Source organism: Pseudorasbora parva, chromosome 5 (genome assembly GCF_024679245.1).
Source record: "Pseudorasbora parva isolate DD20220531a chromosome 5, ASM2467924v1, whole genome shotgun sequence".
Lineage (NCBI taxonomy): Eukaryota > Metazoa > Chordata > Actinopteri > Cypriniformes > Gobionidae > Pseudorasbora > Pseudorasbora parva.
Genome location: NC_090176.1, coordinates 31,301,300 through 31,311,814, shown reverse-complemented (window position 1 = coordinate 31,311,814; position 10,515 = coordinate 31,301,300). Strand labels below are relative to the sequence as shown.

At 36.1% G+C, this 10,515-nt stretch overlaps 1 protein-coding gene and 1 pseudogene across 1 annotated transcript; both read right to left on the bottom strand.

Annotated features, from left to right (window-relative positions):
• Positions 1-2,625, bottom strand: LOC137075869 (uncharacterized; annotated as a pseudogene).
• A 975-nt stretch (positions 2,626-3,600) lies between these two features.
• slc10a2 (solute carrier family 10 member 2) lies at positions 3,601-8,912 on the bottom strand. The gene is made up of 7 exons (XM_067445020.1): positions 8,735-8,912; positions 5,761-6,324; positions 4,868-4,986; positions 4,702-4,790; positions 4,444-4,619; positions 4,148-4,305; positions 3,601-4,030 (listed from the first exon to the last, which is right to left on the bottom strand). The coding sequence occupies exons 2-7, from the start codon at positions 6,144-6,146 to the stop codon at positions 3,867-3,869; spliced, it is 1,092 nt and encodes a 363-aa protein (XP_067301121.1). The 5' UTR covers positions 6,147-6,324; positions 8,735-8,912; the 3' UTR covers positions 3,601-3,866.
• Between the last annotated feature and the right edge of the window lie 1,603 nt (positions 8,913-10,515).

The following is a 10,515-nucleotide window of genomic DNA, read 5'->3' as shown; positions in this document are numbered from 1 at the left end:
TTAATATTTAACACAGTAACCATCAGAGTTGTTCAAAACTGAACAGTTTGGGTACTGAAGTCTATTTAAAGCTCGTTCTTCTAGAGACCAAACAACTTGTGATTTTACATGTGTAGGTCGACACATAACCTTAGATACATCATTAAAATATTAGATAAGCAATATAATTATAGATTCAAGCATTAGATACGTTTATTTTTGTGTGTTTTTTTTGCAAGTGGGGAATTGTTTGAAAAACATTTGGTGCTAATAATGACATGACAATGTATAATGTAAAAGAAACAATCTGTTAAGTGAGGGAAGGCGACTGAAATCAATACCTCACAAAAGCTTATCATAATGAAGTTACATTTGTCAAACCATTCAAACTTCCGGAGGGATCTCTGAAAAACAAGCAGTAATTTCAAGGTAATCCAGAGGACCAAATCGTGCAAACGAGTTGAGTCAAGGCACCGTCCAGGCACAGTCTCGATCCACTTGAATGCAGAAGTTTTGTAAATTTGATGGCAGTTCCTGCAGGTGGTGGTCTTAACATGGGTCTTAATGTCAGTGACATGATGGCATTCGGCCGTGTTTGGTTTTCCAGCACAGGTTTTGACAGTTAGAAAGTCTTCCACATCACTGTACTAGTAGACAATACACTAGCCTAGCGTCTTCAATACCTCAATGATTTTTATAGCTTTTGATTCTTCTCGTCTCGGCATTCTCTCTGGGAGGTAATTAACTTGCCAGAACATTTGAATAAGATAAACTTCCCTTTTCTGTTGCCAAATTCTATGAAAGTGCGAATATTGATTCCGATCTTGATTCAGTATCGATTCGTATGAAGTATAGCCTACGCTGTACATAATAAGGAAAAATGTGTTTGTCTTAGCTCTATCACTATTTTAAAAGTTTCTTGGGTCAAGTTATATGTGCTCGCATTCATTAAAATTCACTTGTGTGCTTATAAGTATCATTATTCAGTAAAAATATTAAAATGCAAGTTATTAACATTTAAACATTTCACATTTAAAGAAATCTAGTGTTTCATCATATCTAAATATGTATTAAAATGAATACAAGACTGCAATACTTTTTTGAGAAATTGGATACATGTATATTTAATATAAGGCACCTACTGGGTAATGGCATTACAAAAAAAAAAAAAAAAACATTATTTTTTAGCCACAAAATGACTAATTTGCCTCTTTAAATTGGAATTCTATATTTTTAACCTTAATATAGTAAAAACTGTTGTGTATCCGCTTAAGCCATTCAAATGCATTGACACAGTGCTAGAAGTATTGCGCGCAACCACGTGACCGCGAACCACCGGGAGTGCCAAAACGCTATTTATTGTTTGAATTTCGCATTAAAACTTAAAAAAAAAAAAAGCTTAGCTTTGTTTAATATCAAAAGAAGGTTTGGCAATTTGGCGTGAGATTAAGTTGGGCAGAGTGAGAGCGTATGACAGAGCCTGAAAGTATGTCTCTTGCCAAATGCGTGAGCTTTGGCAACACTACCCAATGTATCGGGTTTTAATGTATTTTTTCTGGGGCTATGTTCATCCTCACCATTAGGGGTCGCTAGTAGTTCTCAATGTTTGGTATAAGTTTGAGGAAAAGCAGAAGAAGAATTAGATCCAGTTTGATAAGATCAAGGGGGTAATCTAGCACTCGGAAAGCGTTCCACCCATAGGGGCGGCCATTGCTAACCAAGCCATCACCTACTGTTAGCATCCCATTGACTCCCATTCATTTTTGAGGCACTTTGACAGTGAATAACTTTACATCTGAGACGTTTAAAGACTCCATTTGTCCATTGTTTATTTATAAAGAAACACGACAATGCATAAAAGGCTCCGTTATCTTGTATCTTACACTTTCGCCCCGTAGAAGCTGTTTTTGTAAAAATAGGCTAACGATTGCATCATAACCAACGCGACTCTTACCGTATAGAAATTACCGTATAGACAGGAGGAGACGCTCAGAAACAATCTTTTACTGTCTATGAGACAGTCAGGGGGACATGGAAACATAAAGTCTGATAAAGCCAAGGGGGAAGAATGGGGAGAAGCCCATAGTGAGCCAAAAGCAACGGGAGAAAATATTTAAACAACGGGATTCAGATTTCACTTTCCACAACTACTAGAAGACCTACAGCTGTCAGACAGGTTGCTCACGTCACATCTACGTCGTCAAGCTCAGTCTGAGCCTGCGCAGTTCGCTCAGCCATCAGGAAGTGATTGCCTCTGATTGGCCTCATTTTTCCGCCTTTGAATTCAATGGGATAGCTCTCTCCATTTCTTTTACTGTCTATGGATAAGATTTGCCTTATGCTGTCTGCTGCTCTCGCTTTTGAATCCTGGTTTGGGAAACTGTTTGTTTGCTGCCCAACTAGGATTTTTATGTTATGATTAATCCTGGATTATTTGTCAGAGGACCTACTGGTTTGAGTACCTTTGGATGCAGTAGTGCTATTGGCCAAAGTATTGTAACAAAAATAACTTTTCTATAAGGACATCCTTACACCGACTACCAACTATTAACACAGACTGATCTCATCTTTAGGAAACTGACATTTGATGTTTTGTGTTCCTCCTATCACTAACTCATTTTCCAGTACCCCTTCAATGCAGTCCATTTTCCAATAACAGGCTACGGTTGCTTTTTGAGGTTGTTTGGTTTATTGGTTATAGGGTTTGTATATGTAATTATAATTTATAAAAGAGTATATTTGTTCATTTCTGGTTTTTCATTTCTTCTTTATTTTGATCTCTTAGATACTTTGTATCCTTTCCTGGGTATTTTGCAAATATGATCCCTCCCTTTTATTTCTTGTAACCCATTGGTGCTAGGTAGCCAAGACAGTTACACTGCTATTTCTGAGAAAGCGCATTGTGGCCGATGCAATATTTTCAGAGCAAGGGTTATTTCACAACATAATACATAATATAATACACACCCAACATAATCAAGCAATGGTAAAATCAAGTGCAATCGTAAAACAAATGACAGAATAATAAAAACAAGGAACAAAATCTGACAACAAATTTGAATGTTTATTTATGGTGTTTTCTTTTCCATATAAATATCACAGATATATTAAAAAAATAAAACATTTTGTTTGAAATGACAATCTAAAACATTTGGTAGCTCTAAGCAAAGTAAATGTTGAAATTATTTAAAGCAATGAAATGCTTCAAGAAAAAAAAAGAGAAAAGTCTCATGGCTCTGGTTCCCTTTTAAGTGGAAAAGTCCCACTGCTGGAACATGGTCAAACAAACAAACAAACAAACAAAAAACAACAAGAAGCTTCCAATAAAATATATTCCATATTTTCTGTATCATACATAAATAGACCTTTAAGAAATGTTTTGCTTTTTAGAGTATTACAATTATGTGTATACAAAGTAACAATCAAAAAAAATTAGCTTACATTCAACCTAAGTGCTGTATGTTATTTTAAAGTATTAAAGATACATACATACATATATATATATAAAAAATAAAAATAAAAAATTATATATATATATATATATATATATATATATATATATATATATATATATATATATATATATATATATATATAATTTTTTATTTTTTTACACTGGTGGTTAGTTGCTTTTTTAGGGCTTTTAATGGCATTTCAATGAATTTCTACAATGTATTAATGACCAAAGACAAACCCTAATACACAATACACAGGAAAAAAAAAACCTGTGGGCAGGTTTTTTTAATAGCCTATATCATGTAGGAAAGTGCATCCACCTGTCTTGACTTTAACTCTACACTCTCTGATTGAGCTTGAATAGCTTGGTCAACGTTCATGCCTCCAGAAGATCAGCATTAACCAGTCAGGCTAACAGAAGGATGTTTAGCTCACAACTTTGTACCTTTGTCCTTATCCTCAGTGTTTCCATTCTCATCACTGTGAAAGCCACCGTTCTCCAAGGCGTAATTCTGCTTATTTTGATCCTCATTGGTGCCTTCCCCATCCTCCTCCACGGATCCCTTCTGCCTATAGCGCTTGACTGAGTAATGAACTGAAAATACATATGATACAGAGTTATTAATTCTTCAAAATCAAATGAGTGTTATGATAACCAAACATGCCTTATTTTCCTAATGCTTAAATGCAGAGTGAACAAGTTTCATCTTACTTCCCACTGCAAGCATAGCCACAACCAGTTGGAAGATACTGTAGATTAAGGGGAAAGCGAACATGACTTCAAGCTCCGCAGGGGTGAAGGACAGCTGGGTAATAGTACTTGCCAACTGGGAGTTCTGCATGCCCGTTTCTAATGCGATGGTGCGGCACCTGCAATTACATTCACAAGAAATAAGTGTTTTTTTCTTCAGACTTTTTGCCACTTTTATTAATGCCTCAGTGTTTGCTAATTGATCCAAACAAACCAGCTAATTCTTTATGGGAAGACAAAATATACAGATTTTTTACCTGTGCCAAGGCTGTCCCACAAAACGTGCCAGGAGAAAGCCAAGCCCAAAGCCGATAAATGGATAAATGGTACCAATGATCCAAAGCGAAGGAGAAATGGTCCATGAGGACTGATACAGCACACCACCGATGACTGCAATTATGATGATAAGGATGATTCCCACCACGGATCCCACCTATACATACAAAAACAACACAAGTGAAGCAGCACAGCATGCATAAGAATTTACAACATTATATGCAGGAACAAAAACCAACCTTGAGGACTTTTTTGGCTACTTTGGGCCATCTGTGTTTCGTGTATATCCCAAGACCGACAGGCACAAGTAAACTCACTAACGTGATCGCTGGAAAGAACATCAGTCCAATTGAGGTATGAGATCAAATAAATACATAAAGTTGAACATTTAGTTTGTCATTTTACCGATGCTGTCAAAAGGGATCTGGATAGCATCGCCTGAAGTCCAGACTGTGGTGTAGATGAGCAGACAAAGAGGCATCATTCCCAGAGCCAGGATTGAAGAACAAGCCGTCATGCTGATGCTATAGACAGCAGAAATCAGTGTATTTGTTGTACACATAAAAAATGTATTTCTGTCCATAAACTTAATAAACATGCATCTTTGGATTATAATATATGCGGTACAGTTTAAACATTAATTCTAGATGTGTGAAGGAAATAAGGAACATTATTAATTAGATAATAGACAAAGTTGAATAATATAATTGATCATGTTCTATAATGCAAAACTCTGTAATTACTAGTATTATATTATAAAATAACAAATCAAACAAAATACTATCATTTAATAAATCCAAATCATTTAAGAAACTATAACTATTATATAAATGAAGAGTTCAGATGCAAAAGCCACTTCTGTCAAAACTAAGAACGATACTGAGTAAATGCTCTCCGCATAGAGTATAGGTTCATAAAAAATTTCAAACCCAATCAATTTCAGCCTCAATCTTTTTACAAGTACCAGTTCTTAGGTAGAAACCTATACATAGAAGCCTGACAAATATGTTTATTTTAAAGAACAACATCAGACGGATTTAGAGGCTTTTGCATCTGAAGTCTTCAAATATAATTTAGTAAAATTATCAAAATATCTAGTTTAGCCTAGTAGACATTTTATGTACAATGAAAGCAAACTTACAAATGACACTGCTGACACTACATTTAAAAACATAAAAAACAACCGAACCAAACTTTACACTGCTCATCTCTAGGAATGTAGGAACTAGAATGTTTTCAATGTTACAAGCAACGTAACGATAGCGATAATGAAAAAGTCAAGGGATTGACAGTCTCACCTTAGGTCCATGTCTCCATCAAGCCAGTAGCAGAAAACATTGGAGCTGGAACCTCCAGGGCAACAGCCCATAACGATGATAACTACAGCCTGGACTGGAAGCACGTTGAAAATCAATGAAAGTGCAAAGGCTGTGAAAGGCATGATGCCAAACTGGCACAGGAAGCCGATAAAAATGCCCCATGGCCTGCGGATGTGTACCCAGAGCTTTCTTGCCTCGACGGTGCAGCCCATCGAGAACATGACCAGGGCCAGCATGACGGTGAGCGTGGTACTCATCACCACGTTGAGGATGTCATTGAACGGATCCCGAGGCACCAGGCAGGATGTGCCCGAGCAGATGGTGGCATTTTCAGGGCAGGAGTGGCAGGGCTCTGGAGTGTACATGTTGACAAAAATGAGTTTGAATGAAGTGGTGAAGAATTAAAAGTAGGATCCAACAGGGTCAGTGGTGTAGATTCCAATGGGGAGGTGCGAGATGAAGCTTCTTGGAGAACGTTAGCTAAGATTCCAGAGTGTTTCTATACATTTTCTTTAACACCTTCAGTTCCCTCTTTCCTGCATCCTGGGTGACAAAGAGTGCAATTTTACCTGTCTCTTAGAGCTTTAATATATGCCTGAGATTATGAAATTCAGAGGAAAAAATGTTGAAAAATAATTAACTTACTGCAAATGTTTTATGGGGTCAGTGTCCAAATGCCAACACATAAAATACAGTGAGTGGGTGAAAAAAAAAGAAAAAAGAACGTCATAGTCGAGGTTAACTTTAGGCACAATAAATGCAATTGCACCCTCTTGTCATTTTATAACATTGTGGCACTTAAATTTTTATTGTTTTTCTCCAGGTACAGCCCTGTACCATCGCCACCCCTGCTATTGCTGAGTAGAGAAGACAGTGCCTACCTGAACCAATGCTGTGTGTGTGTGTGTGTCAAAGAACATGGATGAAATAAAGATGTATTATTATTATTATTTTTAAAGGACCCGTTGGATGTGTGACTAAAGAAATGTATGCTATGGTACCTCACTGACTCTCTTTTCGGTACAAACACACACACATATACCTTCGGGTACAAAGTTAAACTTAAAATAAAAATAAAAAATGCAACAGTTTGAGGTGTTTATATAACTGCTTTACTCTATGTCCTCTGTAAGGACACAAGTGCAAAGTTCATTGATGGATTTGGTGCATACTGTTCTCTCAGGTATGTAAAAAAATAAAAACATAAAAATGAGCTTGTTTAATGCTTTTTACTCTCTGGTCAAGGTCCCTTTTAATTGTTAAGCATAATTTCCCACTCATAATTTTAAAAACTTTTAGTGCAGCTTTTAACTCTGGGTTATGAAGCCCTGTTCCAGGGTTAGCACGTGTGGCTTTTGTTAAGCACATTAAACTGAGACCATAGCTGTGTCTCATTTCGTTAAATTTCGAAGGCTGCGTCCTCCGGAGGACACGTCCTGTGTAGGATGCAGTATACGAAGTGTCCTCAATCAGAATTAAACTAGACGTCCTTCGTAGGACACACAGGCAGGAAGTATCACGTTGCTATGCCAACAAGTTCAGCCCCTAATGGTTCAGCCTCGTTGCGCTCTCACACCAGTTATATGAATGAATTATTTTTATTTTATTTTTTATTTGTATTTTTCTTACTTGATATGATGTGAGTTTGTAATGTTTTAAATGCGAGCACATGTTTATTTATGTTTTCCTCAAACGAGTTCTTGATGTAAATTTAAGTTTAAGTTTATGTCATATTGTACATTTTGAAAAATGTAAAAAAAAAAAAAAAAAAGTTATATGAATGAAAATTATGAAAATGACTATGAAATTGTTCTTGTCTTGACAGCAATGTACTGTTCTAAACGTTTAAAATGCACTAAACAGTTGTAATCCTATTTACCAGAACTATCTGTTTGAGGTAATAGAGCTTAAAAAAAAAGAAAAAAAAGCTTGAACTACTTAATTTAAACACCACACCTACGCTCGCATGTATATCTAGCGGTGGTGCCATTTTTTCATATAATATAAAAAAAATGACAGTTGTTAACGGATACGCAAAGAATTGTGGGTTATCTCCAGCCGTGAAGGCTAACACCTCATGCACACTCCGAATTCCAGTGAAAGAAGGACGCATTCGAAGGTCGCATTTGGAGAGTCACTTTTTTGAAATGAGACGGCCTTATGACGTATGCACCCTTCGAATGCGACCTCCGGAGGACGCAGCCTTCTGCAGCTCATGATTCCTTATGACGAGTCCTACTGAGGCGGACTTTCACTTTTGTGCTTGGGACCTACCAGGCCGGCAGACCACAAGCTCAGATTTTTTTATATGCCATATTATATATCATATATTCTACATTTACATTGAACAGGGACTGTATACAAAGAGTAGCGTTAAAAATATGCTGTAGCGCACAGTCAGGCTCTTTAGTTGTAAAATTGTTGTTTTGATTTAGATCGGCAGTGATAGGGTTAACAAAGTGTTTACGGTTGCCATAGCAACTCTCAACGACCACCAGGATTTATAAGGTTTTATAAAAGCTATTTAACGTTATGTGTTGTAAAGTGTAATAATCATCTCAGAAAAATACATTCTTCTCCCAGGCGCAGTTGAAGTAAAATGTGCCTAGAACAAATGCTGTCAAGATGAGGGTGCAGCCAGGCTGTGTCTGTATCATTATTCCAACATTATCTTCATAACTCCTTACGAAATAAAAAGTTTAACGTTACCCCTCAGAAAAATTAACTTTCTTGTCAACACTCAACAGCACTGGTGTGAGCGCGGCGCGCACGCTGTAACTGTTATATCACGTCATATAACTCAAAAGTAATCGTAGTCATTTCATTCGGTTGGGGCATTTTTATTCCGATTGAGGTGTTTATATGGAGCATTTTCATTCGGATTGGACTTTTAAACCGATTACAGTGCTCCATAAACGCACCTTGTCATTCTTTCAGACATTAATGGCCTTACCTAATTCAGAAGAAGCCTCCTTTTTTCCGAGTTGTGTAACGTCATATGTCCACTATCTTCCCTTCTGATAGATTTGCAGTCAAATCACTCTCTATATGCAATAGGAAACGATCCGAGAATCTCCTGACTCCTGAGCCATTGGAGCCAGTTTCAAATTATTCTCATAACTGAAAAACTTCTTTCTGAGACTGGACGTAGCAGAGCCAACAGACAGTCTTCTCAGCGCGTAGAACAGAACGAGATGAGTGTACACTCACGTAGCCTAACGTTACCGCAATACTTTGAGATTCGCAAGGGATAATGAGCTTCTTTTTTTAAATACAGTAATTAAAAATTATTTAGCGATATCTTACTCATGCTACACACAGGAATAATAAGATAAGAAAAATAAAACGAGAAAAAAAGAATTCTGTATTTTTTATTTATTTCACTTCAGCTATACTTCTATTAACTAACATAGGTACAAGCTTAACTAATCAGTAAACAATGTCAGATTTAGAACTAAGATTGTTCCTTATTAGGTAATCAATAATTACTGAATGAGATTGGCTTTACTAAGGACTAACTGTTAACTATAACACATACAAAATTTATACTAATCACAACAACAATGTGTCTGAAATGTGAGCAGTTGTCTTTTTTTGGCAGCGGCTATTTGCACTAAGTGTAAATAGAATCTAGTTGCTATTTACACAAATAGCGATAGATGCTACACCAAGTGTTAATAGCAAAATTTACACTCAGTGTAAATAGCTATTATAATTAAGAAATGCAATTTTCACTAAGTGATAGATGTGTTAATAGCAAAGATTCTATTTACACTGTGAAAATATTTTTTTTAGCGATAGATGATATTTACACTAAGTGCAAATAGCTGTATTTTCTATTTACTAAGTGAAAATAGAGATATATTCTATTTACACCAAATAAAAGTAGCAGTTATTTGCATATAGTAATTACATGTAATGGATCATGTAGCCCTCCCTTCACATATCACTAATCCTACCCAATAAATTATTTTATTATTAAACATTTTGTATGGCACTTTATTACAACATTTACTTAATTTTTACTGAAAAAAAATGCCTTTCTGATGTGATTTGTGATGAGAAAAGAGAGAAGAGCAAGCTTTGCAAAAGGCGGATTCGAATTAGTGTTGATCACGACAAAACAGTGATACACGATACAGTCGCAATGCACATTTTATTGTTTGCTTTACTGAGGACATTGAATTATGGGCAGTTCTTTAAATCTTATTTGGCATGGCCAGGCATTGTTAGGCAGAGCTAGTGCGAATCACTTGCCAACAAGGCAGGGTTATTTGCGTTTTTTTTTTTTTTTTACTTTCAAGGTGGTCATAAAATGCATAATGCATTACTATCTATCTTACTATGCAGGAACTAGTGATCCGGACCACTTTAAAGTGGAAAAACAATTCCTGCATAGAGACACTTAAAGGTAGGTGACTGGTAACACTTAAAGGGGTCATATAGGCCTAATGCTGTTTTTGTACAAGTTAATATGATTCTTTAGTGTCCAAATTAAAACTTTGTAATATACTTTAATTAAAAAACCTCATTAGTATTGTTAGAAAACACTAATTTTACCTGGTCAAAAACAGCTGTTTTCAGCAAGCCATCTCAGTGCATGTGTCTTTATTGCTAATGAGTTTTGCTCACCCCACACCTCTGTTCTGTAGGGCGTTATGACACAACACATGTCAATCAATCAATCAACTTTATTTATATAGCGCTTTTACAATCACGATTGTGTCAAAGCAG

What these genes read in the sequence shown, in the direction of transcription:
- slc10a2 (XM_067445020.1), bottom strand. Translation starts at nt 6,146, where the DNA reads ATGTACACTCCAGAGCCCTGCCACTCCTGCCCTGAAAATGCCACCATC. An exon ending in GATCCCTTTTGACAGCATCG is followed by an intron (nt 4,791 to 4,867) that starts GTAAAATGACAA and finishes TGTTCTTTCCAG; the next exon opens with CGATCACGTTAGTGAGTTTA. An exon ending in GGCTATGCTTGCAGTGGGAA is followed by an intron (nt 4,031 to 4,147) that starts GTAAGATGAAAC and finishes ATGTATTTTCAG; the next exon opens with TTCATTACTCAGTCAAGCGC.